Source organism: Mirounga angustirostris, unplaced genomic scaffold (assembly GCF_029215605.1).
Source record: "Mirounga angustirostris isolate CCGP_5_RB_7025 unplaced genomic scaffold, mMirAng1.0.hap1 SCAF_1, whole genome shotgun sequence".
In the NCBI taxonomy this organism is placed as follows: Eukaryota; Metazoa; Chordata; class Mammalia; order Carnivora; family Phocidae; genus Mirounga; species Mirounga angustirostris.
In genome coordinates, this window is record NW_026991709.1 from 798,265 (window position 1) to 825,603 (window position 27,339).

The 27,339-nt window shown below is 61.5% G+C and overlaps 1 protein-coding gene across 1 annotated transcript; it reads right to left on the reverse strand.

The window, feature by feature from the left end:
* Positions 1–5,583: 5,583 nt before the first annotated feature.
* COL6A1 (collagen type VI alpha 1 chain) lies at positions 5,584–27,339 on the reverse strand. The gene is made up of 35 exons (XM_045902321.3): positions 27,124–27,339; positions 26,401–26,530; positions 24,867–25,067; positions 23,851–24,010; positions 23,589–23,717; positions 23,460–23,480; positions 23,290–23,310; positions 23,169–23,213; positions 22,330–22,383; positions 21,765–21,809; positions 21,611–21,637; positions 21,360–21,386; positions 21,228–21,272; positions 20,976–21,029; positions 20,711–20,773; positions 19,912–19,974; positions 19,724–19,777; positions 19,596–19,631; positions 19,341–19,403; positions 17,780–17,842; positions 12,678–12,740; positions 11,920–11,982; positions 11,520–11,570; positions 11,325–11,360; positions 10,726–10,788; positions 10,543–10,608; positions 9,974–10,009; positions 9,682–9,718; positions 9,353–9,361; positions 9,031–9,164; positions 8,729–8,838; positions 8,433–8,616; positions 8,175–8,355; positions 7,187–7,216; positions 5,584–7,067 (listed from the first exon to the last, which is right to left on the reverse strand). Exons 1-35 carry the CDS (start codon positions 27,218–27,220, stop codon positions 6,445–6,447), a joined length of 3,084 nt encoding a protein of 1,027 aa, XP_045758277.1. The 5' UTR covers positions 27,221–27,339; the 3' UTR covers positions 5,584–6,444.

Below are 27,339 nucleotides of genomic sequence, written 5' to 3' on the forward strand. Positions count from 1 at the left end.
TCCCTTCCCTTAGGTTTAGGGCATCCAGGGGTGCCTGAGGAATGCCACACAGATCCACGGGTGTGTGTGTGTGTGTGTGCGTGTGCGTGCTGGGTGTCAGCTTGTGATTGTGCTCAGCTTGCTTTCTCCTCCCTCGTCAGGGTCACAGACCATTGGCACAGTCTGCTGACCCCTCATTTTTGGCATCTTTCCTTATCCTGGAAGAGCATTCCGTCAAAAAACTAATAACCTATCAAGAGGGCCTATTCTCATAAGAAGCCTCCTTCTTCTCAGGCCCAGTTTGGGCTTATCCTCCTACATGAACCAGATGCACGTGTGTTCAGCCAACAGCTTCTTTGGAAAAGGGGAAGATGCCTCAGAGATTGAGCAGCTGCTCTTCTCGGCCCCCAGGAGAAAAGGAAATCGTGTCTGCTTCTCTGTCCCAGAGAAGAGAGCTCCGGTCAGCCCGTCTGCGGGGCTGAGGCCCCGTTGAGGGCAGGTCCCTCATGTTCTTTTGGCTGTTTTCTGAAGAATAACAAAGGGTTTAGAAGCCAAAGTGATATAATCCATGTCCAGGATTTGAGGAGCAAAATCAAGTTACAAACTTGATTTTTATAAACATATCAATTCATCGTTCATTGACTCCAGCAACGTTTTGGACTCTCCAGTAGATTTTCACAGGTTCACCCAGAAAGTCCCGAGAGTGTGCCGGTGTTGGCCGTGTGGTGGAGGCAGGCCTGAGAGACAGGCTGTGTTTCAGTTAGAAAGTGTGTGTCCGGGGCGCCTGGGTGGCTCAGTCGTTAGGCGTCTGCCTTCGGCTCAGGTCACGATCCCGGGGTCCTGGGATCGAGCCCCGCATCAGGCTCCCTGGTCAGCGGGAAGCCTGCTTCTCCCTCTCCCACTCCCCCTGCTTGTGTTCCCTGTCTCGCTGTGTCTCTGTCAAATAAATAATTAAAATCTTTAAAAATAATAACAGTAGGTGAAGGGGCGCCTGGGTAGCTCAGCCGTTAAGCATCTGCCTTCAGCTCAGGTCATGATCCCAGGGTCCTGGGATCGAGCCCCGCATCGGGCTCCCCGCTCGGCGGGAAGCCTGCTTCTCCCTCTCCCACTCCCCCTGCTTGTGTTCCCTCTCTCGCTGTGTCTCTCTCTGTCAAATAAATAAAATCTTTAAAAAAAAAAAAGTGTGTGTCCTTCGCTGCTCTAACAAATCACCACAAGATCGGTGCCTTCAAACAACGCACACTTAATCCTTCACAGTTCTGGGGAGTCAAGAAGTCTAAAATGGGCCAGCAGGGCTGGTTCCTTCTGGGGGCTCCAGGGAGGAATCCACGTCCTCCCTCTTCTGGCTTCTCGAGGCACCTGCACGCCTTGACTCCTGGCCTGTCCAGCACCCGCGAAGGCAGGGGCATGCAGTCTTCAGGTCTCTCTGACTCTTCCTCCCCTCCCCCACGCACATCTCCTCCCAGTCACGAGAGCCTGGTAATGGCATTGGGCCCGCCCATGTTGTCCCCTGTCATCCCCCCGCTGGAGAAGATGGCCATGGCAAAGGGGGAATGGAAGCGGCAGGAGGGCGTGGAAGGCCAGAAGTGGGGCGGCCACGCTAGGGGTGCCTGGTGGCCGCACTCCACTGAGAGGCGTGGGTGGTCTCAGGAACCCCGACAGGAGACCTTCCTCCTCGGAGAAAGGAAGGCTGCACCCAGCGTGGGCTGATGGGCCCGACTTCAGGAGTGAGGGGTAGGGAAGGGGGCAAGAGTTTATAAGGACTGGGGGGGTGAGACCTACTGACGGGGCCATGGTTCTAACTAACATGGATGCATAACAAATTACCACCAACTTAGGTGCTTAAAATGATACAAACGGACCATCTCATGGCCCCTGTGGGTCTGAGGTCTGGGCGCGGCTCCGCTGGGTCCTGCTCAGAGTCACAGGCAGGAACCAAGCTGTTGTCCCGTCTCCTCTGAGGCGTGGCGTCTTCTAGACTTGCTGGTTTCAGGCAGGATTCAGTTCCTTGCAGCTGCAGGGCTGGGGTCCCCACCCTCAGGTTCTAGCTGTGAAGCCCTCTCCAAGGGCACTTCACGGGAAAGACAGCAGGAGAAATCTCTCTGGCATCTTTTAGTCCTGACCCACCTGGTAGAATCTTCCATTTGATGAACTCAGAGTCAACTGATGAGGGACCTTAGTTACTCTGAATTCCCTGTGTCAGACAGCGATTCCCACTCAGGGGAGGGTATGAATGTGTGTCTTCGGAGGCAGGGTCACTGTGAACAAACAAATACTGTGTTCTGCCTTCGAAAGGGGGGATGGGCCTGCATTTACAGCAGCCCAGAGGGATTTCCCACCCGGGAGGTGGGCCACGCGACCACGGGGAGCAGGAAGGGAGAGCGTGTGAGCTTGCGGGGACGGTGTAGACGGCAGCAAGTCTGCCTGTTCTTTTTAAGGTAAAGCATCTGTACAAGGAAACGTGCAGATCTTACGTGGACAGATCTAAGGCTTCTGCGAAACGCACCCATAGAACCCACACACCATCAAGACAGACAGCATTCCCACTGTCCAGAGAGTCCCGGGTGCCCGAGCTCTGGCGCCCATGAGTGGTTAGCCTTGCCCGCCCTGGAGCTTCCGGCAGGCGGGGTCGCGTGTCATCTACTCGGCGGTGTCTGGCTTCTTTCACTCAGCACAACGCGGTGAAACTTCTCTGTGTCGTGTGCTCCTTTTGGTTTTTTTTTGGAGGGGTGATCATGACATGGGTGAGCCATGGTTTGCTTGTCCGTTCTCCTGATGACGGACGGCTGGGTTGCTTGCAGTTTTTGACTCTTATAAATAAGGTTTGCGCTCTCCTACTGGTCCAAGAGTTGATGTTTTTGTGGCTCTTGGCTGGTGCTCTGGAGGGGATTGGGGAGCAGTGTGACTGGGGCCCGAGTCCATTGCAGGAGAGCACCGAGGAGTGTACCTGCCATGCCGCCACCAGCCACGCGCGAGGCTCGCACCCTCCGGACCACTGGCGCCATCAGGCGAACTTCAGCCGTTCTGGTGTGTCGTCGGGGCCCCCCTGCGTTCCCTGAGGAGGCATCGAGTCTTAACTTGAGAGGTGGATTCTCGGTCTCCAGGGTACCCTGAGTGTCACCGTCTCAACAGCTAACGACAGGCCACACCCCTGTGTCTCCGTGGCCGTCTGTCTGCTTAGAAAGTGGCTGCCGGACCTGCAGACGAGGACCCTGGGCTGGAGACATCCCCGGGCGGGGCTGGTTCCCAGGGTCCCGGCCATGAAGCTCTCTGACATGCTGACCCGTGTTTTCAAAAATCACAGATGGAAAAATGTCCCTTCCTGCATATCCTTAGCATAGAAAATGCATTATGAAGACCAAATACCGGTTGTGGTAGCAAATGTAAATGTGTTTGATTGTCTATAAACAAGGACCGTCAGAATGGGTGGGAAAAAATGCCTTTATAGGCCATCTACAAAAAACACACCTAAGCCGATGTGAAAGGACCCCTGAGAGACGGCCACCAAACGTGAGGGAAGGAAGTAAGAGTTGCGGCCTCACCCTGTCCAGGCGGACTCGCTGCCGAGCCCGGGCCAGCCAGCGGGGAGAGCTGGACAGGGGGTGGCCGTGACCTGCGGCCGGGGTCTCTGGCCCCCCGCCCTCACTTAGATGGACGGACTACGGGGTGTGATGGGGCGAGGCCAGGAGCTGGTGGATGGAGCCTGGGGAGCTTCTGCTGGCAGAGAGGGTGGGCCAGCAGGCCCTCCAGCTTCTTTTCCCTCAAGGACCACTCTTCCCAGGAGGAAGGGGCAGGGCTGGGGAGATTGGCCCCCAGTTCTGGGTCAGGGCAAGTGGGCTGGGGAAGGAGGACGCCCCAGGGGTGTCCGGCCCCTCCCCGCCAAGCTCATGCTGCGTAGTTCCAACCGCGTGGACAGGCAGCCCAGGGAGCAGGTGTTAGAGCTGCCAGGCATGGGCTGTTCGAGGTGCAGGAAGGAACGGGGAGCACAGGCCCCCCCCACAACAACAGGGCAACTGGCTTTGCACGCATGTTTCGAGACTTCATGCAAGGATCTAAAATACTGCTTTCTTATGAACTCGGAACGGACGCAGGCATGATGGAGCCTGAGGTTTCCTTCATAACCTGGTTCTTAAATGTCAGGTTCTAGTGTGACAGAGGCGCCTTATCTTTTCCTTGCTGATGTTGGGAGGCGAGGGGTTGGGGAGTGAAGTGTGGCCTGATTTCAGATGTGAGTTCTCAGCCAGCTGGTTCCAGTTAGAGAGATGATTCATGGATCAAAGTCGCGGTCCCTTCTTAAAAGGAAATACACATTTCTGCTTTCCCACTTGCCCTCAGGAGGGGTTTCTGGGGTGACCACTCCCAGGCAGGGTGGGGACACCTCCGGAGGAGGAAAACCCACAGACCCACCTGACGGGGTGCAGGCCAGGGGCAGAGGAGCCTGGGCTCGGAAGGCAGAGGGAGAGGGTCCCATAGGGAGTGGTAGCTGAGCGACTGGGGCCCCTGCTGCCTCTCCCTGCAGCCTCCCTTCCCCAGCCGGCCCTCTGGCCTCCCTGCTGTGGGCACCAGGCGGCTGAATTCCTCGGCCCCTGAATTCACGGAGCAGTGAGTGATGGGGCCTGGAGCCTGACGGCAGCCCTCCCGGGTGGGCGTTACAGGGTTGCAAACCCATTTTGCAGGGGATCAAACTGAGGTGAAGGGGCCGGGGACTGGCTCAAGGTTACCTAGCTGCGGGCGGTGGGGAAGGAGCCAGGCTCTCTGGTGGCTCGGGGCCCTGAGGCTCCACGCTGCAGGTCAGGCTGGGGGCTTGCGGGGCGTGATGGGCACATGTTGGGTTGTGGTGTGGGCCCTGTGGATGACGGCCTGGGCCCGTGGGACATCAGAGCAGGGGCTGAGACAGGGAGTCAGACACCCCGCTAATTCTGTCTGGGGGTGCTGTTCTCCACTGGAGTCCTGCCTCTGCCCCCCTGCCTGGCTCTCCAGGGTGCATCCGGGGAGGGCTGTCCCGTCCCTACCCCACTTGCCGGGTTCCCTGCAGGCCAGGACCGCATGCAGTTCCCACCGCCCGCTTCTGCTGGCCCTGGCACCTGCCCGCCTTTCCCCCCGGGGCCTGAGTGTGACCAATCCCACGTCCTCCCCTCGCTCTCCGGCAGCCCAGCAAGAGGGCGGCGATGAGCCCTGGGGATCAGTGGTTGTGCATATCCTCTCTCCCCATCCACTCTGCCCTTTCTGGGGCCAGCACCACGCCCACGAGGGGACAGCCATGGCCCCAGGCCACCTCTCTCTGGACCCCGGCCACATGTCCCAGGGCAGCTTCCCGTGGGGCCTGCTGGTCCTCCAGGACTCGCAGGGGCTCTTGGTGTCAGAATGCTGGCCTCTGTGGGGTTTTGGCTTGTTGGCTCTGGCCAGCTCCCAGCCCCGAGCCCTCATGTGCTTCTGATTCTGCAGAATCGGGGTGTCAGGCCCCTCCCACGTCCTGCCGCTCGGTAGACGGTCCTCCCCCACCCTCCCCAGACCCAGAGGCTGACAGCCTGCTTGCGTCTCCAAGTTCCCTCCTGTTAAGGTGGGAAGTACCAACATGGGGGAGATTGTAACTCCTCAGAAAGATGACAGCAGAGTGAAAACTTTTATTTCGAAAAGTTGTGGACATGGACGCAGGGAGCAAAAACACAGGAAGGAGTAAAAATAAAACTAACCTATAAAGAGGGTCTTCAATAGAATGTAGAACCAATCACTCCCTTGAGGAAAAAGAGCTTTGGGTTGTTTTTTTTAAAAACAAAACAAAACAAAATAAAAAACACATCACTTTGTGCCACTGGCTGGCCCAGGGGCCCAGGCCTCCGAGCAGATGGGGAGGAGGGTCTACAGGATAGCACCTTCGTTCTTAGGGTTTTCGGGGATGCGGGGTTAAGGAGCCACCATTTTCTGCTGTTTGCTGGAGATGCTGGTCCGAGTTTGTCTGCTCGCCCTGAGCTCTGCGGCCCAAGGAGGTGGGAACCGAGGTCTGAGCCCTGAGCAGGGAGGACCTTGTGAGGAGGAGCTTCCTCATCAGGGGTGATGCTTGAGAAACCCCCTCCACCCTGCCTTTCCAAAAACAAAGGGTCCATCTCATGCAACTTCACTAGCAGACTTCGAACACATACATGAAATGCTCACTAAAGAATCGGGTAGGAATCATGAGAAAGATCAGGCTAGGAGGGAGGTGCGGGGAGGGGGTCAGAGCTCAGGCGACCCCCCAGGAAAGGCAGGGAGGTTTTGGGGATTCAGAGCCTGCAGGAATTCGGGGGATGTTAGCACAGAGGGGAGGGGATGGGTTGGCTGGCTGAGTTGTGGGACCAGAGGGGTGGGTAAAACACACAAGGCTTTTCAAGCCTTTTCTTTACAAAAACGTAGCTCGTCAGGTCGGTCAGGAACATTCACATCACATTTTACTCCCCATTTTAGCAGTGGGAGAGGGGCCGCCCAGCGCTAGCCCAGCGCCACCTTTCTGGACACGGTCTGGTAGAAGACGCCGCGCAGCAGGGCCTGGTAGCTGGGCACACGGAACAGGTGGCGCTCGCCAAAGGCCACGTCATACTCGGCCGTCTTGCCCGTGACCAGGACGCGGATGTGGGGCTCGTTCACCTGGCGGCCCACCACCACCACAAAGATCTCGATGTCCGCCCGCTGGGCCTCCTGCACCGCCTTCTCGATGGCCGCCGCCGTGGCCCCCTGCGAGTTGCCGTCGGAGAAGAGCACCAGCTTCTTCTTGGCTTCGCGGGGCGAGGCCTCACGGTAGAAGCGCGTCACGTAGCTGAGGGCATCGTTGACGTCGGTGGCGTCGTTGAAGAAGTCCATGCCGTCCACGGTGCTGGCCAGCACGGTGTAGTTCTGCAGGAACTGCAGGGACCCGCGCCCCGGCCGCTGCTGCCCGGGACCGCTGTACTGCACCACAGCCACGCGCACCTCGTGGGACGGGCTCGTCCTGCCCGCCGTCAGGAAGCGCTCGGCCAGCCGCTTGGCGAAGCGCTTGGTGGTGTCGAAGTTGTGGCTGCCCACGCTGGCCGAGCCGTCCAGCAGGATGGTGATGTCGGCCGGGGAGGGGAACGTGACTGCGGGGCGGGGGTGGGGGCTTAGGGTGCGGCCGGCCGCCCCGGCCTCCCGTCACCCCCGACCTCCTCCAGCCCGCGGGAGCCCCACAGCGCCCTCTCCGCACACCCCAGGTACTCACTTGGGCAGGTGTAATCTGGACATTTCTTGTCTGTAAACGAGGAAAACACAGCATGAAGCCAGTGACCTCACGGACCACTCTTCCATCTGTAACCCCCCAGCAAGATGGCACCAGAGCCCCTGCGTGGCAGGCGCCGCGTGGCCGTGCGCGCAGGTGACACACCCCGTGCCACACTGTCTGCGGGCCACGCTAACCAGGTGCTGGCCACGCGGGCAAATCGGACCCCAGCAGCTCTCTCTGCCTGCACTGTGGGCCCCGCTTTATGGCCGGAAGGAGCCCAGAAGGACATGTTCTGAGCTGGGGGCTGGGGAGTGGTCTCGGCTCCAAGGCCACCCACGACAGGAGCGTGTGGATGGACCACAGCGAGTGTGAGCGCTCCCAGGACAAAGTAGGCAAAGCACAGGGCAGCCCACACTCCAGGGAGCGCCTGCACAGACGCCGGGCCACGCGGGAGCAGGGCCACGTGGGAGCAGGGCCATGTGGGAGATGGGCGACAAGGGAGCCGGGCCACGCGGGAGATGGGCCACGCGGGAGCCGGACCACGCGGGAGCAGGGCCATGCAGGAGATGGGCCACGCGGAGGCCTGGCCACGTGGGAGCCAGGCCGCACGGGAGCCGGGCCACGTGGGAGATGGGCCATGTGGGAGCCGGGCCACGCGGGAGATGGGCCACGTGGGAGCCGGGCCATGCGGGAGCCGGGCCACGTGGGAGCCGGGCCACGTGGGAGATGGGCCAAGCGGGAGCCGGGCCACGCGGGAGCCGAGCCACGTGGGAGATGGGCCACGCGGGAGCCGGGCCACGTGGGAGCCGGGCCACAGGCCCCTCCAGCAAGAGTGTGGGGCCTCTTGTGGGGAGGCGCCCGTGCTGTTGGCCGGGGGTGTCAGGCTCCTGCAGCAGGAGGTCACGGGGAGCAAGAGGAGAGCGCGTCTCAGCTGCCCCGACGCAGCCTCCCAGCACAGCTGCGTGGAGGGCCCCCACCCCAAGCCCACCTATACAGATCTGGGCGGTGACGTTCTTCAGGAAGTTGTCCTCCAGCAGCTCCGCATAGTTCTCCTTGACCAGCGAGATGCCTGGCCGGCCCGGAGATGCCAGGCCTTGGCAGGAGATGACGTTGAGCTGGTCGGAGCCGGCGACGTAGCCGAACATGTCCTTGATGCCCACAGAGACCACCTGTAAGGGAGGGACGGTGTCGGCACGGCCCCGGCGGGGAAGGTACGGCAGCGCGTGGGGCGTGCGGGTGGCCCCACCTGGATGTCCGGGCCGCAGAGCACGCTGAGCGGGGTGGTGTCCCTCTGGGTGTCCGAGCGGCCGTCCGTTATGACGAGCGCAACCCTGTTGTTCTGGGTGGGCGGCAGCAGCCGGTTCCGGGTGTAGTGCAGAGCCTCCCCCGTGAACGTGCCGCCCGCCATCCACCGCATCTTCCTGATGGCTCTGTGGGGCGGGGCGCTCACGGTCAGCGCGGGCGCGGGGCTGCGGGGCAGGGCCGAGGGCCGGGGCCCCTCGGGGACCATGGGGGTCGGGCGGCCGGGCACACGGCACTCACTCCTTGAGCTCCTGGACGGTCCTGATGCTGGGGTCCCTCAGGTCCACGTGCTCCTGCATCTGGTTGTGACTGTACTGCACCACTCCGGCGTGGGACTGCCCGGGTGCGAACTGCACGCGTCGCATGCCCCGGTCAGGAGGTGACGCGGGGCTCCCGGCAGCCACGCCTCCACCCGCCATCCGCCCCCGTGCTCTCACGCTCCGGCAGGAGGAGGAGCACCGCCCCGGGGCCCGGCCCCCTCCAGCCCGGGGCCCGCACAGAGCCCTGCTCCCCGGCACGCAGCGGGCCCCGGGCTGCCTCACCTTGACCAGCTCGTCCCTGCTCAGCCGATCCAGGACCCTGATGACGAAGTCCTTGGCGATCTCGAAGTTCTGCAGGCCGATGCTCTCCGAGCTGTCCAGCACGAAGAGGATGTCGATGGGTCCACACTTGCACTCTGCGGGCAAGGACAGCGTCAGCGCTGGGGGCCTCCCTGGGCCCCACTCGGCAAAGCCACACCCTCCTGACCCAGGACCCCGGGGCTTCTGGCCCCGTCGTGCAGGGTCCTGGGGGAGGACGGGGCGGGCCAGTGGGCATAACCCCGGCACCCACAGGGGACACCCGAGAACCGTGCTAAGGACTCACCACAGCAAGCTACGGAAAGAGCAGAAAGAAGGTGTTACATTCCAGTGTCGTACTAGGAATCATAAACCCGCCCGCCTGCACTGCCCTCCGCCGGGTGGGCTGCTTTGCCCAGCGCCCCGGCCACCCGGCCGGCCAGTGGGGGTGACAGTGGCCTGGCCCTGCATCCCCCCAGGGGGCTCCTCGTGAGTGGGGCACACTCCTGCCCCCCTGCTGGCACCCCACCCCACAGTTTAAAAGATCCCTCTGTGAGCGCCAAAGGTAGGTGCTGGGGCCGGCGGGACCTAATTCTTTCCAACTAAGACCCTTCTTCAAAGAGGAGAGATACTCACAGCACATTTTCATGATGATGTCCAAGATCTCACATTCCTGCAGGGGAAGAGAAACACACACCGGGGCTGAACGGGCCCTCCGGGTCGCCTTGCCCCGGCACCACAGTGGGATTCCCTTTCCAGGGTGATAGGCACCTGGTGCAGGGACACCTGACGTTGTCACTGATATGTGGACACCCCGCGTCCCTCCATGACGATCACATGCCCTCCTGTTGCCGTCATGGAGCCCCACCCCATGGGATCCGTGGCCAGAGTGGTCAGCCCCCGAGGACGTTCAAAGACACCCACTTACATCTGGTCCCGGCGGTCCTGTGTGTCCTGGGGGTCCCTGTCAGAGGAAGGAGCGGAGGAAGGTGGTAAGAGCGCATCGCTTCCTGAGCTGTGGGTCTGATGGGAGCCCTGAGCGAGCCTACCCCTGGCCCTCCTGGCCCTCGGGCTGACCCCACCTCCCAGTAGGCGCCCCCGGCCCCTGCACACCAACGGCTGCTGCAGAGCCCCTGATGGCCTCCTGCTCTGTGACGGCTGGGGCAGCAGGTGGGCTGGGCATGGCCCGTGTGCGGCTCCCCGGCCCTCACCACGGGTGCAGAGCTCATTCCAGTCTGATGGTGCCGTCGGGATGGACGCCCCCCTCGGCACCCGCCCTGGGCTCTGCTGTGCTCTCCTCACGTCTCACCTGGTGACCAGCGGCTCCCTCTTCTCTGCAGCCCCCACGACCCTCGAAATGGCCCGTTGCCTCCCTCCCGTCAAAGGGCCAGCCTTCTTGAAGCCTTGCCCAGAGCCCCGCACCCCAGGTTCCTGCTCTGACCCCCCTGCAGCCTCAGAGTTCCAGGGTGCCCTACCCTGGCTGGCCACGCCACTCACCTGGGGGCCTTCGGGGCCCCGGTACCCCTTTGCTCCTTTGACGCCTGGGGGTGAGACGTCGTTGTTCTGGAAGGGAACAGCACCATGTCACCGACACAACCACCATGGGCAGACCATCCGTGGCCGTCCGTCCACGGCCCCGTGTGTGGTGCCCACGCCCGCCCGGGTGGGCTCTGCACTCACGTCCTCTCCAGGGTCTCCGGCTTCTCCCTCATCCCCCTTGAGGCCTGGGTAGCCTTTAGTGCCCTGCAGGGGACAGGGGAGCACGTGGTCAGCGGGGCGGCTAGACCTGGGGAGCGGGCATGTGTGTGTGGCTGGGACCCTGGCCCAGCGCTGGAGTGGGTTCCACCCTGCGGTGGGCGGTGGCCAGAGACACGTGTCCACTCAGGCGAGGCCGGTGGGCAGGGCGGCTGTCACCAACACCAGCATCCAGCGGTCCCTCTCCTCCACCAGATTTCTATTTTAAATCGGCTCTATTAACCATAAGTCACAGCATCACGTTTCCTTTGTAAGAAGCAGAAGTTTTAAAAGGAAAAGATAAAGGAGACACGGTGTCCTGCCTGGGGAGACACTGAGGCCAAGCACTGGCCAGAGGACACCCCAAGGTTTGGGGGGTATCAGTGCACCCCTGGGCCAGGCAGGGGCACCCACAGACTGAGACACGTGTGGGCGGGGCCTTGGCGCCGAGCCTGGGCCGAGGATGCACGTGTGAATGTGTGCACGTGGGTTGCACGCATGTGCATGTGAACGCACCAGCACCCCGACGGCGGGCATGTACTCACATTTATCCCGGGGGGGCCCCTGCTGCCTGGGTAGCCCTGCAGGGAAAGACAGGACAGTCAGGCCAGGCTCTGGTTTGGCTGGGGTGGGGGCCCCAAATGGATAATCCTGGCCATCACTTCCTGGGCCAGCCTGTGGTCCTGGGCCCACCCCGCTGGTGCAAAGGGGGTGATGGGGCAGGACTCTGGGGGACTCACAGGGAAGCCAGGGAAGCCCTCGGTGCCGTTTCCGGGTGGGCCGTCTTCCCCCTGTGGAGAGGAGAGAGACCACGTCTGTCACTGGGAATCGCCTGGGCTCAGGGTGGTCCCTGAGGGGCTTCACCAGCCCATGAGGCGTCCCCTGTGCAGGATTGTCCTGCGTGTCCCCAGACTTTGGAGCAGGAGGGGCGGTGCCCACGGTGACCACAGGGACCACAGTGGTTGAGAGGACCATCGCCTGTGGAGAGCGCACCTCTCCAGACACAGCAACTGGGACCCTCAGACCCTACGTGGAAACTCTTCCTGGCAGAGGCCCGGAGCCCGAGCCCACGGCTTCTCCGGCCCCAGCAGCCGGGCGTCAGCCCCACCCAGGCCCTGAGCCCTTGGGACCGCCACTCACCCTTTCACCCATCAGGCCGGGGTCTCCAGGGGGTCCTGCGGGCCCTGGAGCTCCTCTGGAACCCTAAGGAGGGGAAAGGCAAGTGAGCAACGCAGGCTCAGAGGCACCACGTGTGCCTGAGGAAAATGAAGGGTGAGTTAAATAAAACAACATGCTTCTGCTCATAAGCACAACAATGATTAAGAGAAGGGTTTTTAAATCCATCATCCTGGGGCTGCCCACGGGGCTAACAGACCTCCTGCCCAGTAACCCACCCAGGGAGCGCCCCCAGGACATGGCCAAAAAGGGGACCCACGTGCTTGCGGACAGTTACCTCAGGGGCTGGGGGCTCCGGACAGGCCAGAGGCCCAACCCCAGAGCTCCGAGAAGCAGAGGGACACAGCCCAGGTGGGGCTGCCGAAGCACACGTCAGTCAAGGTGTGCAAAATCATTAAGGATTTTAGCAAACGTTTATAATGATAAAATTAAAAAAAAAAAGACACCTTTGTGAAGCCAAATTTATAAGGCATAATCTGCAAATAAGAAAAATACATTGGAAAGAAATAAGCTAAAATGTTCTATTATTTATCTTTGGGTGGTCGTATTTTAGATTTCAATTGTTTTTTTCCTGCATTTTCCAAATTTCCTGAAAGACACAGATACCACGAATCACACTAAAACATCTGTGTGCATCCTAGACCGGGGTGTGGGGGGTGTTCCCGAGTCCTTCGGGCCCTCCCGGGGCTGGGGTGTGTGGGCGGGGCGGGCGGGGCACTCACCTCAGGCCCCGGGGGCCCCTCGTCACCTCGGTAACCTTTAGGTCCAGCGGGGCCAGCCTCGCCCTGCAGAGACGGACACGCAGGTTGTACCCCCTTTCGGCCCCACAGCAGCCCCCGCCCCAGACCCACACGGGCTGGTCTGCTTGGTCCACACTTCTCCCTGGAGGTCAGCTGCCTGCCTTTCTGGGTCCAGAGCCTCGGTGCCCTGAGCACTTAGGGACATCCCTGGCCAGGCCCGAAGAAGGGGTGAGCGTACACCACGCGTGGAGCCGCCTGGCCGCTCTGGACCCCGCCAGCCGCCGCCCTACTGGACTCAGAGGCCTGTCCGCCTGCCCCGTCATCCCCCCACAGAGGCACACAACTCCCGGTTATCCGGCCTGTCCCATCAATCAGCAGTCAGCCGGAGGCTGCCACCGTCTTGTTCTCCTGCGGCGACCACAGGAGGGTCCAGCTCCGGCCAGGGCTCCGGCTCTGCGCCTCAGGCCCTGACATCACCCACAACCTGGGACTTCGCTCGCCAGCCACGGGGACCAGCAGCCCCTGACTCAGGGCTGACAATCGGGGCCAGGAGGGACGATGGGAAACAGAGGCCAGGCCAGGGGGAAGCGCGTCCCAGGCCCCACGAGACAGGAACGCGGCGGCCGCCACGTGCGGGACAGTTTCCGCGGCTGCCTCAGCAGCGGGCTCGCGGGGCGGGTGCCTCCTGGGACGCAGCCCGAGGGCCCCGCGGCTCCTGGCGGGCGATGCTGGCATCCACCGGGGGAGGTGGTGCCCACTGCAGGGACCAAAGGAGGCAAGAGGCGAGGCCAGGACGGTGACCCTTCCTCCAGGTTCTGGATTGCTCCACTGCTGCTTCTCGGGATTTGGGAGAACACATTGCCCAGAAACTTCCGCCCAGACACCCCGGTGCAGAAGCCAACTGCCCTGACAGTCTGAGCTGACCCTCCTCCCCGCCCCCCACGCAGGGTTCAGGCGAACGGGCGACCCAGGAGCCACAGGTCAGATGCAGACCCTCCCCAGCTGGACCACGGGCTGGAGGGACACAGGGCCTCCTCCCCAGCAAGGCCAGGGGTCCCTCACCACACCCCCTAGTCTTTGGTAGTGTCCAGTTTTTACACTGACGGTGGCCCTGAAAACTGGAAACTCAAGAGTAAACCCCAGTGACGGCTCTCCCTTGTAGTGCTTTGGGCTGTCAGTGTCTTGAACAACTTCCTGAACTGTGCTGCAGGCCAAGGACCAGGTCATCGGGCAGCGGGATGGTCGCCAGCTTGTCCTGACGCCGGAACACCGCCGGGGAGCAGGCACGCGGCGAAGGCAGGGGAGCCTGGGGATGTGGCGGCGGCAGGAGCAGCCTCTCCGGGACACCTACTGTGAGGCCCACGGCAGGTGCCATCATGCGAACGGGGGCAGGAGGAGAAGGACAGAAGGCCCAGGGATTCCGGGAAGGCCCAGAGAAGAGATGCTAAAACCTGACACTCACGTCCTCTGTCGCCAGGAAAGGTCGCCCCTGCCATAGGCCTTGCGAACACGGGCTCTCTAGTCACAGAAAAGGCCAAGCCAGGTCACGCCCACCTCACTTCTAGCCCTAGTAGGTCCTCCAAATGAATCAAAGAGGAAGCAAAAAATACAACGGAAGAGGGGAATGTACTTGAAATCTTGAAAATGAGCAGGACATCCTAAACAAGTCACCGGGACAGTCACAGGCAGATGGCAAACTTGGAAAAACGTCTGCACTGTGGATAAGGGCCTCCTGCACATCAACACGGCAACGCAGACTTGACGGAAAATGAACTGAAGGAACAACCAGAAAGAGGGACATGGCCTGGAAACCTGAGAGACTACGCTCAACATCTCCCATAAATACTTGTGCGAACCATGAGAGCACACGACTTTCTCCTGAAGAGCAAAAACACACAGATGGAGTTTGATGATCTCGCATGTTGGCAAAGGTGTGAATACAGTGGCTGTTTCAGGCTCTTGGGGGAATGTAAGGTGGGGCTAGATGAAATAGAGTTATCTGGCAAATAACACACACTCACACACTTGCTCACACATACCCTCTCACACACGCACACACTCACATACCATCTGGCCAAGAAATTATGCTGTTAAGAATTTATGTTTTGGAAGCAGGAAATAATGTCCAATGGAAAAAAGACAGTCTCTTCAACAAATGGTCTTGGGAAAATTGGATAGCCAGATGCAGAAGAATGAAACCGGACCATTTCCTTACACCACACACAAAAATAGACTCAAAATGGTTGAAAGACCTAAATGTGAGACAGGAGTCCATCAAAATCCTAAAGGAGAACACAGGCAGCAACCTCTTCGACCTCAGCTGCAGCAACTTCTTCCTAGAAACGTCGCCAAAGGCAAGGAAAGCAAGGGCAAAAATGAACTATTGGGACCTCATCAAGATAAAAAGCTTTTGCAAAGCAAACAGTCAACAAAACCAAAAGACAACCAACAGAATGGGAGAAGGTATTTGCAAATGACATATCAGATAAAGGGCTAGTATCCAAAATCTATAAAGAACTTCTTAAACTCAACACCCAAAGAACAAATAATCCAATCAAGAAATGAGCAGAAGACATGAACAGACGAAGACATCCAAATGGCCAACAGACACATGAAAAAGAGCTCAATATCACTCGGCATCAGGGAAATCCAAATCAAAACCTCAATGAGATACCACCTCACACCAGTCAGAATGGCTAAAACTAATGTCAGGAAACGACAGATGCTGGTGAGGATGTGGAGAAAGGGGAACCCTCCTACACTGTTGGTGGGAAGGCAAGCTGGTGCAGCCACTCTGGAAAACAGTATGGAGGTTCCCCAAAAAGTTGAAAATAGAGCTACCTTACGACCCAGCAATTGCACTACTGAGTATTTACCCCAAAGATACAAATGGAGTGATCTGAAAGGGCATGTGCCCCCCAATGTTTATGGCAGCAATGGCCACAATAGCCAAACTATGGAAAGAGCCTAGATGTCCATCAACAGATGAATGGATAAAGAAGATGTGGTATATATACAATGGAATATTATGCAGCCATCAAAAAATGAAATCTTGCCATTTGCAACAATGTCGATGGGACTAGAGGGTATTATGCTAAGTGAAGTAAGTCATTCAGAGAAAGATAAGTATCATATGATCTCACTGATATGAAGAATTTGAGAAACAAGACAGAGGATCATAGGGGAAGGGAGGGAAAAATGAAACAAGACGAAACCAAAGGGGAAGACAAACCATAAGTGACTCTTAATCTCAAGAAACAAACCGAGGATTGCTGGAGTGGAGGGGGGTGGGAAGGATTGGGTGGCTGGGTGATGGACATTGGGGAGGGTATGTGCTACGGTGAGCGCTGTGAATTGTGTAAGACTGATGAATCACAGACCTGTACCCCTGAAACAAACAATACATTATATGTTAATAAAAAATAAAAAAAAAAAGAATTTACGTTTTGGATGTAGCTTTGGATGTATTTCAAGATGGATGGATGGATGGAAGGATGGATGGAAGGATGCATAGATGGATGGATGGAGAGATGGATGGAAGGATGGACAGATGGGAGGGTGGATGGGTGGATGGATGGAAGAATGGATGGAAGGAAGGAAGGATGGATGGAAGGATGGACAGATGTATGGAAAGAAGGATGGATGGATGGAAAGATGGACAGATGTATGGACAAATGGAGAGACAAACGAGCTGACAGACAGCGGGCAGTGATATTTATCACAGTATTTTTCTGTAAGCAAAATCCCGGACGCTGTCTGCACATGTGTGGACAGGGGACTAGACGGGGGCATTCAGCAAGCTTACAAGTGGGGTCCATGGGTACTGACCTGGACAGTCCCCAGGTGAAGAGCATTGCAGTACAATGCTGTTTGTGTGAACAACATGCATACCCCCACACCCTCTCACACACCATGCTTTTTCTGGAAGGACTCTAGAAGAAACTAAATTTTAGAAGAAAGTAAAATTGATCGTTGTGGGTGGAGATGCAGGGATGGAGGATTCTGCTTTTCCATGTAAGCCTTGCTCCTGCTAGAGTCACTGATTGAACCACTTCTCCAAAACAGGTAAGGCGGCCTATTTACAGGGGTCTTTTGTCTACAAGCCACAGAACTTCTATACCTATTTTATTTGAGAGAGATTATCTGCCTTTACTGCCAGGAAAGGGGAGAACCAGACACTCCAAAGTCTCGGGCTCTGGGCCCACGGCTGCAGGGCTCACGGTGCCCCTTCGCTCACAATGGCCACAGGCCTGGGAACGGCTGGCTCCCACCGAGCCCAGCTTGCAATTATGTGGGAGGAAAGTCTCCCACCGAGCTGCTCTCGTAGTGGGTCCTCGCCCGCTGCCCCCCACATAGGAACGGACCCAGGAGCGTTTTTAATTTTCTGTCAGGAGACTTGGCAGCCCTATTGTGGCTGCTTCCTTCTTGTTTTTTAAAATTCCTTTTTGTTTAAAATCCCAATTCCGAATTTCTCTCCACAAGAAAAGCCACCAAAAGATTCGAAGCCACAAGCCAAGCCCCACCAGAGCCCGAGGCCTGGCCCCTCCAAGGGCGGCCCCCACACGCGGCTGCTGTCCCGTTGGGAGCTCTCCACCCCCGTGGGGGGCCCTCCTCCTGCCCACGGGGAGGCCCCATCCTGGCTCAAGGCCACTCCTTCCATCTGCCCAGACCCCTCCCTGCAGGCCGGGCAGCCACCTCATCTCCAGCAGGCGGAATTTGGGGATGCCCAGCGAGTAACCCCCATCACAGAGCAGCAGATGGGCCGACGGGGTCTGGGCCGACCAAGGGGTTGCCCAAGGGGTGTAGGGAGGATGTGTCCCACATGGCCCCCTCCTGTGCTCTCCTGGGGGGTGGTCACCCCAGGCCCAGGGCCTGGGCGGCAGGAGAGCTCGAGCTCCTCCCTGTGGGGTTTCAGGGCTCAGGCCCCTGGAACAACATGGCCTCCAGGCAATGAGGCAGGAAGACAGACCCCTCCTTGCAGGAAGCCCCCCAGTCAGAAGTGAGCCCCCCCTTAAGTTCGGGAGTAGCTGTCAGCCCTCCTCCTGGTGTGAGGATGCGGCCCGCCCCATCCCCAGGCTTCCTACCGGGTCTCCGGGGACACCGACGGGGCCTTCTCGTCCCTGGTCACCTTGGGCTCCAGCTTCGCCCTGGGGAGGAATGAGCTGGTGAGTGTGGAGGCCAGGAGAGGTCAAGCTGCCTGGGCGGCACTGGGCAAGGCCGGGGTCCCCCAGTTCTCCGGGCCAGGAAGTGCCACGGTCCGCTGCGGGCCTGGCCTCATACTTCCTCCCAGGTATTTAGCATGCTGGGGCCGTGTGCACGGCCATCTGGAGACTTGCGGTCTCAGGAGGCCACAGTGAGGAGGCCAGCGCTCCTCCTGAGGCCGGAGGCAGCCCCTTACGTTTGCTCCTACTCCAGCCAGCTCCCTGACTGGCCCCGGGGCCCAGAGCTGCTGGGGTGCTCCCTGGGGTGCAGCCTGGCCTTCGGTCCCACTTCCCGATCTCAGCAAGGTAGCTTGGGAGGCGCAGGCCATGTTATCCCTGACATCCTGCCCCAACCCCGGTGCTGGGGGTCGTGGGGCTCGGGGGACGATGAGGAGCAGGGACGGGGCAGAAAGCAAATCTCTCCTCCAGTGACCTTGGCCTCAGGCTGAGCCCGCTCTCCCCGTCGGGACAGCCGGACACATGTCCTCAGGAGGAGCGGCTTTGCCTAGATGGTCACAGCAGGAGGCACCGCATGGCCTGCCAGGCAGCTGCAAGGCCTGGTCCACACCCGGGGTTTGAAGAGTATCGTCCCCTCCTCCGGGCTCCAGAACGCTGGGGTGGGGCCTGTTGCCCCCTCCTCTAACCAGGCACAGGCGGTCTGGCCTGCCCTCGGGGTCCTGCAAGACCTTCCCAGTGAACCATGGGGCCAGAGAAAGCTCCGGAAGGAGGTGGGGGTGTGGGCGGCAGCTGGGCGAGGCGGCTGGGCCGTGGGGACCAGTCCCAAGTCTCCTACTCTTCAGGTGGTAGGAAAGAATCGTTCCAGAGCGAAAGCTCTTCCACAGCGTTTACAGAGCTGCTGGGGGAAGCGGCAGGTGTCTGGGAAAAGCAGGTGTGCGATGGGGAGTTAAGTGCATCGTGCCGCATGCGAGGCCGTGCAGGGACCCCAGGGACAGGCGAGCCGCGGTGTGAACAGCGCTACGGGTGCCTCACTGTGAGTGTGCGTGTGTGTGGTCTTCCCAGACGTGCTGGCCGCGGTGAGGAGGGGAGAGGAGACAACCCTGCACTTTGCCCTCCTCATCTGGACCCACGGCCCCCCTTCTCCTGGCCTCCCCAGGCCCCTTGAGACGCCCGGGGCCAGAGAGTCGGGGCCAGGGGTCGGGGCCGGGAGTCAGGGTTGGGGGTCGGGGCCAGGGGTCCGGGCCGGGGGTCAGGGTCGGGGCCGGGGGTCGGGGCCTAGGGTCCGGGCTGGGGGCTGAGCACAGGAACTTCCTGAACCAGGGAGACCGCCTTTGGGAAAACAGCAAGTGAGGGTGGGTCGCCTGAAATCTGGGGGCCAAAGGGACATGGTGTGTGTCCTGTGAGGCGCATGGCCTGACCCCGCCTGACCTCAGGCTCTGTCCCCCTCCTGGGGCGTGGGGTCTCAGTTCGATGGACGGTGACTCACCGGGTCTCCCCGTGGGCCCCGCACACCTGGGGTCCCCCGTGGTCCTCTTTCCCCAGGGCCGCCCTGTGTGGAGAGAAGCAGAGGGAGGTGAGGCCGAAGCTCAGACACGACATCGAGGAGGGGGCTCGAGGCCTGGGTGTGGGCTGACCTCCCCCATCAGGACACCCCATCCTTTCAGAGACTGGGGTCCTGCCAAGCTCAGATAGGAGCTTCATGGCGAAGCCCAGGGCCCAGACGTCCCTGCACCCCACTCACCCTCTCGCCAGGTGCACCATCTGGTCCCGGGTTTCCCTGGGATTAAGAGGAACACACATCAGTCAGTTTGGGATGGAAACTGCTTCAGGCAGGGAGTTGGGAGCAAGAGATGGAAGGTGGGTGCTCACCTCGTCACCGGCTTCTCCCTTCTCTCCTGGGGGACCAGGCAAGCCCGGCTCACCCTGGGGGGACAAGCGTGGAACCGTCTGTCTCCGACCCTGCTCTGGAGCCCAGGGCTGCGCTGGCCCCTGCTCCTGGAGGCCCTCCAAGGGCCTGCACCCCACCCGCCTGCCTCGGGGGCTCCGTGAGTGCTCACCTCGTCTCCAGGGGGGCCTGTGTTCCCTGGCCTCCCAGGTTCCCCGTCAGCTCCAGGGGCACCCTGGAAAGATCCGAAAGGTCAGCCTGCGGGGACCCTGCCCCGGGCCTCCTCACCCAGACTCCAGGCCGCTCTCCCTCACCAACCACAGGAGCCTTGGACGCTGAGGACCTTCACCCACGTCTCTACAGGAATCCTGCCTGAGGCCACCTCTCCGCGGCGCCTGCTGGGGTCAAGCCCTGAGCCGCGAGCGTCTCGGAAAGTCAGGTTGAGGCCCCACAGCCATCGGCCAGATCCTGAGAATCGGCCCAGAAGTCGGCGTGGTGAGGATGCCCTCCGAGCCGGCAACCTTACCTGCCCATCTCTCCTAGCACTTCCTGTCGCTGAAAACGCCAGAGTATACCAGCAACAGAACGCCGTGCTCTAAGTTAGGCTCAGAACTTGCATCCTCATTCTTTACTTTTCTGCCTGCTTGTAGCCATCAGCATCCTGTTTATCCTTAAATCGTGACTTCTGCACGAGCAGACGGATTCCAGGCCGCGCGGACAGGTGGGCCATCTGGTCCGCTGCAGGCGGGCAGTGTGCGGGCCTCGGGGCACGTCTGAGGCTCCGTGACACCGGGTGGCAGGGGCGCCTGCCCTTGGTTGTGACGTTTTCCACCCTCTCCACCCCAGCCCCCTGCCGGCCCCCGTGGAGGCCTGGGCCTTGGACAGTGGGTGGAGAATCTGACTCCAGGAAGAATTTCTGAGTCAAGCTGGGTTGGCTGGGTAGGCCGGGAGGCCCGACCCATGTCACTCACTTTCTCTCCTTTCTGTCCGAAGGCACCTGCGTCGCCTTTGGGCCCCGGGGGTCCTAGAGCGCCCTGGTGAGAAATTGTAGGGGGTCAGGCCTTGGTCTTCAACAAGCAGCAATTGGGCTGGGCACAAACACATTGGACACTGGAAAGGTGGGTCTGCACATGGTATGGCCCACCGGTGACGTCTTTGAGCATCAGGAGAAGGGTGGGGTCCCCGTTTGCTCCTGAGAACTTGGTCTTAAAATGTCAGTGACAGAACACAACTTACGTCGAATCCGGGCGAGCCCTTGCAGCCTGGCAGGCCGGGGTACCCCATCTCCCCCTGGAAGGAGGAAGGCAGATCAGCAGTCAAGACCCTCACTCTTGCTCACACACCCCCTCCCAGGAAAGCCCCAACAGGATGATGGTCTGAACTTGGCCAGGAGCCTTGGGGTCCACTGGGGCCTGGGGCTCGGCAAGAAATGTCTCCTGCCTTTCTTGCTACCTCCAGGTCCCCCGCCCTCCAGCCCGGCAAACTCACTTTCATGCCGTCCACACCATCGATGCCACGCTTGCCCTTCTCGCCCTGCAAGGTGCAAAGACCAAGGAGGGGTTCACAAAGGTCAGACGGTACCCCCTGGGGCAGAAAACAAGTCCCCGCCCCCACACTCACCTTGTAGCCCTTGGCTCCCCTGGAGCCCTGCAGAGACAGGAAGAGAGAGTGAGGGGGGTGGTCCCCCAACATGAGGCAAGTTCCCTGGAAACTGGCCGGGGGCATCTTCCCAGGGAGGCAGAGGGGGGTGGACCCCCCACCCACTCATGGAGGCTCGGACACATAGGACATGGGCAGTGTTGTCCTCCCAGGCGGGGGAGGGGGACAGCTCTGTGCCCTGAGGGACACGACCTGAAGCCTGCCTTACTCACCTTCTCCCCTCGGCTCCCTTTTTCTCCCTACAGAGCAGAGGAGAAAGGGGTGTCACTGATGTCCCAGGGCCCAATGCCCTGGGACAAGCCCAGACGTGTTTCGGCTGCACCCCTAGAAGGGCTGGCCGCTTTGAAAGAGGAGGAGGAGACACACCTTCATCCCCTGGTAGCCGATGGGTCCGAGGTCCCCGGGCCTTCCCTGGAACACAGCGGGGGGGGGCATGTTAGATGCCCCTGGGGGCACAGGCAGCCCCCCCAGTCTGCCTTGCCCCCCACTCTGCTCAGGCCTGGTCAGCCAGAGACACCGGGCTGGCTGACCACTGGCCCGAGTCCCAGAGAGCAGCCCCAATGTGAAAGCTCTACCTCCCACTCCTGGGGGTCTCCTCGGGGGAGCTCCAGGGAGGGAAGGGGAGGGCGAGGTCCAGGGCCCCCAGGAGGAGAGGGGGTGGTCTGTGGGGAGACAGCCCTGGGCTGACCCTCCACCTGCCCCACCGAGAGCTGGGCCTGAGCGCAGGTCTAGGCAGAATGTGCTGGAAGGATGGCTGTGCATGGGTCCTCTGCCCTCACTGCCTTGGGTCCATATGCTCTGAGGGTCAGGCCACATGACCATGGTGCCCAGAAACCAGCCATCCTTCTAGAATCGTCCACCGAACCCAGCTCCCCTCCCAGCCTCAGGCTTCTCAGCACCCCACCCCCAAGGTCAGGCACTCGGCACTCACGGGGTCTCCGGCTTCTCCTTTCTCTCCTGGGAGACCTGGCTTCCCACGTTCTCCCTGGAACACAGAGCAGATCAAGGTTAGGGCACAATTTCTGTTCATTTCTAATAACCTGGCGGAAAGGACCCCTGACTTGCTCCCAAGAAAAGGATTAACAAGATATTCCATGGACCTTCAGAGTCCTCGGGGTGCTCAGGCTCCTTGCCTGTCACCGTGGCCTGCCCTGGGATCTGCGAGGTCAGGGGCCCCCGCCCCCTCCCACAGCCCACCAGGCCTTGTCTGCTCCACGTTGGCCGGCTGGCCCTGGCCTTTCTCTCGGGCTTCCGCGCCCATTCCTGCTGCGTGTGGGGCTCCCAGGCTGGGGAGGGGGCCGTGCTCATGCGGCCTCGTGGTCATGAAATCTAACATTTTTCGGAGTAGCCAAAACCCTGCACTTTGATGAGCAATCTGCCCAGTTGTACATGTTGCCCACTAAGGTTGACTGTCTGTATGCGCCACACCTGGCCTTGGGCCCCACATTTGCAGCCTGGCCCCAAGAAGGTGCACCCGGAACGCTGGAGCCTGCGGCCAGACCCCACCCCCCACACTAGCCTTCCCTCGGCCACGGCATCGGCCGCAGGGTCCCTGTGCCTGGACTCTCTCCCCATGGGTGGGGGCACCCGCTCAGCGAGGGCCCCCTTCCCTCTCCCCACACCGGGTGTGGGTGGGCGCTCTGTGGGGGTTCAGGACAGCTGCCTGGGGTCCCACTACGTCCCTCACACCAGGGGCTTCAGGCTGCAGGGACATTTGTCCAGCACTGTACTGCACATTCTCTCCCTCCAGGGAGGGGTGCGGCCACTCACCTCGTACCCGGGGTCTCCCCGTGGCCCGGGAGGTCCCCTGGCAGGCTGCAAGACAAAGGGAAAGGTCAGCCTGAGCTAGCATCCGGGGTGACCCCAGAGGTGGTCAGTGTCCCCCACTCACCTGGCATTCGAAGGAGCAGCACTGCGGGAGGAAGGACAGAGGACACTTTAGAAAATGGGGCTCCGCGGAGGGCCCTGGACACCCACCTGGCTGGTGATGCCCTGGACAGCTGGGGTGGGCGGGCGAGAAGGGAGGGGGAGGGCAGGGGAGAGAGGGGGAGGGGCTCCTACCACTTGTTCCACATTGTTTTTCTGAAAAGCGAAACGGAAAAGAGGAATTAATTTATATTCAGAGCCGCAGGATTTCCCAGCGCCCCAGACTAGGAGCAGACGAGGAGCAAGGGGGCAGCGGCTACTCACGATCATGTCGATGATGGTGTCGATGGTCTGGGTGATGATCTCCTCGGCGTCGCGGTTCTGCCCCCAGTCAGCCGCTGTGAAGTTTCGTCGGTACATGTGGTCTGTGGCGATGATGCTCAGACGCGGCTCCTGGTGAGGACAAGGGATGAGGCCGATGACGGCTGGGAGCCTGGCCCCTCCCCATCGCGGCGGCACATTGCCTGCACCCCAGGGGGGGCCCCCAGCCCCTGCCTGGAGCGGGTGCGGGGACGGGGACACCTACCAGGTGGTCGGGTGTGATGGCCACCGAGAAGACTTTGACGCCCAGGTGCTTGGCCTCGTTCACGGCGTCCTCCAGGCCCCCACACGGCTCCTTGTAGCCCTCCAGGGGGTGCCCATCGGTCACCACAATCAGGTACTTGTTCTCCTTCAGGTGGGAGCCCCTGCAAGGGGGTGGGCAGCAGTGAGGCCCCCTCCAGCGCCCGCTGACCCTGACAGCTCAGGGCACCTCTGGAACAGAGCTGGGACCCCCAAGACTGGAGGTGAGGAGCCGGGGGCTAGAGGCCCTGGAGGGAGACCCGGACCCAAATGCAACCTCAGAGGGCGGCTGGCTGCTACGCTGGGCAGTCTGTCTCTGCTCGTCGATGCTGCCTGTAAATGGGGCTGTAATAAAGGGTATTAAAACAGAAAATAAAGGTTCGCAGGATCACATTTCTCTAAAACACTCTCTTGGAAGACGCCCATGTCCCCAGGGGAGAGGCCCGGGTCCTTGCCCCCGGGAGGCACCCTGACCGTGGGATCGGTGACCACAGCTAGCGGGAGGGACGGCTGAAGAGGGACGGCTGGGGCACTGGGGGCTGTGGCCGGGCTGAGCTACAGCCGGGAACAGATCCTCTCCCGGGATGAACCACGGCTGCTGCCGGCTCTCCCTGCGGCCGATGGACGACGTGTGTGGAGCCAGCCCGGGGGCCCCGGCGTCTCCCAGGAGAGCCCTGCCCTCGGTCCCTGACCACAGCACCACCTCCGCAGTGGCTGGGACACTCCAGGCCCGGTGGGCCTCCCCCTTCAGTGGCTGAGGACACAGGGGCAGCTCAAGGGGAGCAGAGGGACGGAGAGTGACCCTTGGCAGCCACGGGAGCGGCTGGGTGGGGCCACTGGTGTGGCCCCCGGGCACTTGCACTGGTCCCTGGGCCGACCGCGAGGAGCAGCCCCGAGGGACAGCCCCCTAGGGACGCGCTCGGGACACCGGGAGGCACAGGCCTCCACACGGGGAGCTGCGTGCTGACGGCGGGCACTCACCCCACGAGGAGCTCCTCCAGCCCCTTCTTGATGGCGCAGTCCGTGTAGGTACCCTTGCCGAAGTACTTGACCGCATCCACGCTGGCCTTGAGGGCGTCGCGATCGCCCGGCATGGGCCTGAGCGGGCTGATGATCTCCACCTCGTCGCTGTAGTGTAGGGCGCCCGCGTTCCACACCAGGCTACGGTCACAGCGGTAGTACCTGCCGAGCACAGGGCGCAGTGAGCGGGGGCCCTTCACCGCGGGCCCCCCCGGGGCCCCCCACGCCGCTCCCCGTGTGTGTCCGCCCACGGGCACCAGGGTCACCCCGTCACAGGTGACACACTGCCCAGCCCCGTCACACCCCGGCAGCGGGGGCCCTGCCCTGGGGACCACACGTGGCACAGCGGGGTGGGGGCGGTCAGGAGGGCCAGCCCCAGCCAGCGAGCGACCACCATGGCCCCTGACCTCCGGGCCCCTCAGGGGAGGAGCCGTGGGCACCTCCAGGGACGGAGCCTGGTCAGTGCTGGGGCAGGTGACAGGGCGGGGGAGGCCAGCTCTAAGTCAGTTCTACGTGGGACACCCTGAGTGGCCGTCTTCCCCTGCCCCTGTGCACGTTTGCTGGAGGCTTCCAGGGGCCTACCCTGTGGGGCCTGGGGGAGACGTGCCCGGCAGCCTGTTCAGCAGCCGGCATGACCGAGGCCCCTACAGTGACGTCAGTTGCACAGTGGGGAAACTGAGTCCTAAGAAACTGAGGAACAAGGCCAAAGGCACCTGGACGGGGTGGGGGGCCTTAGGACCCCAGGCATTTTGGCTGAATTCAAGGTTTCAGGTCATATGCCCCTCCCTGGGCAGCCCCCTCCCTGTCCTCGCAACCCCCTCAAGGTGGGCGGGCAGCTGGGTGCCCGGTCCCCGAGTCAGCGGGTCAACAGGGACCAGGTCGGAGTAGGGCCAGGCCCTGCCCAGGTGAGTGGGGGAGGAGCCTGGTTCTGACCGTGACCCTCCCCCCATGGCCTTGGCCCCCCATGGGCGTGTCCAATTGCAGCCACACCCACTGCTCTAGGAGACCCCCACCCCCCAGCTGCAGATGCTTCAGACAGATGAATGAGTGAGTGAAGCTGGCTGGCCCTCGGGGCCCTCGCACCAGGACACTAGAACACCAGGACGCTGGTCAGGACACAGGCTCTGACTGTCCACCCGGGCAGAGGTCAGTGTCCAGGAGGGGGCAAGGGGGGCCTACCTCAGGCACCGGGCGGAGCCACAGAGCCTCCCACCAACTCCTGAAACCCACTCAGTTGGGGGGCAGGGAGGCACATTTGGGGTCCGGGGAGCCCCCACGGCAGCACTGTCCCCAGGCTCCCGGCTGACCAGGCAGACGGTGCCGCCCCACCGGTCCGCTCCTTCTCACACTCGGCCTTTTTCTGGCCCATCGGAGCCACTGTGGACGCAGGAGGGTGACTGCATGGCCTGGTTCACCCCGGCCTTCTAGATGGGAAGGGGATTCGCTCTGCCTGCGGGGCCTTCCCAGAGGCTCATGGATGTGCCGGCTCTCCTACCTGTCTCTCAGGTTGTCGATGAAGCTCTTGGTGAAGGCCTTGACCTTGTCCACCAGGGCTCCGTAGGGCTTCAGCCGCAAGGCCACGCTCTCGGAGGTGTCCAGCACGAAGAAGAGGTCCACAGGGCAGTCTGGCCAAGCACGGGGTTGGGGGCCTGAGGCTCACGCCCTGCGCCCTCCTGGGCACAGGGAGGCCACTCCCCCAGGTGCGGGCCCGGCCCCGGAGAGGGGGGCAGAGTGACTGTGAGAGCCCCCCGTGGGTCCTGGGAACCCCGCCGGCTGGGGGGGAGAGCCACCACCTCCCGGAGGACAGGGAGCCCCGCCCTGGCCTGCAGGACCAGGCCGTTCGCTCTGCACTGTCCCACTATGCATCCAAACTTCCAGGGGCACGACCTCCTGGGCGAGGTGTGAGAGCACCAGGACCCTGGTTCTCGACTGAGTGCCCGGGGAGCAGTCAGACCGAAGGAACCCAGGGAGAGCAAGAACGGCGTTCTCGGGGCGCTGAAGGCTGAGGCCGGGATGGTGTCGCCACCCCCCCCAGGCCAGCCTGACACCCCGGGGAGCAGGGAAGCATGAGGGGCCCAGGGCCCAGGCCCTGCTGGGGGCCACGCCCGGGGAATCTCAGGACCCCGCGGTCCGCGGTCGGCGGCTCTCACGTCGGAGGGAAGGGTGGGGTCAGGCCCCGGCCGCCCAGGCAGAGTCAGGGGAGGCGCGAGTCACTCACCCTGGAAGGCTGCGGCCCTGGCGTTGCCCGGGACGTCCTGAGCGGCGGCCCAGCAAGCCTGCAGCAGCAGGGGGAGCAGAGCGCGGGCCACCTTCATGTTGCCGCCCCAGTGTCACCATCCAGCGAGCGCTGGGGTCCGGGTGGGCCGGTGATGACCAGAGGCCGAGAGACGAGTAGTCTCTGCTCGCCGGCGAAGTCTCGGCCGGAGGGCGGGCG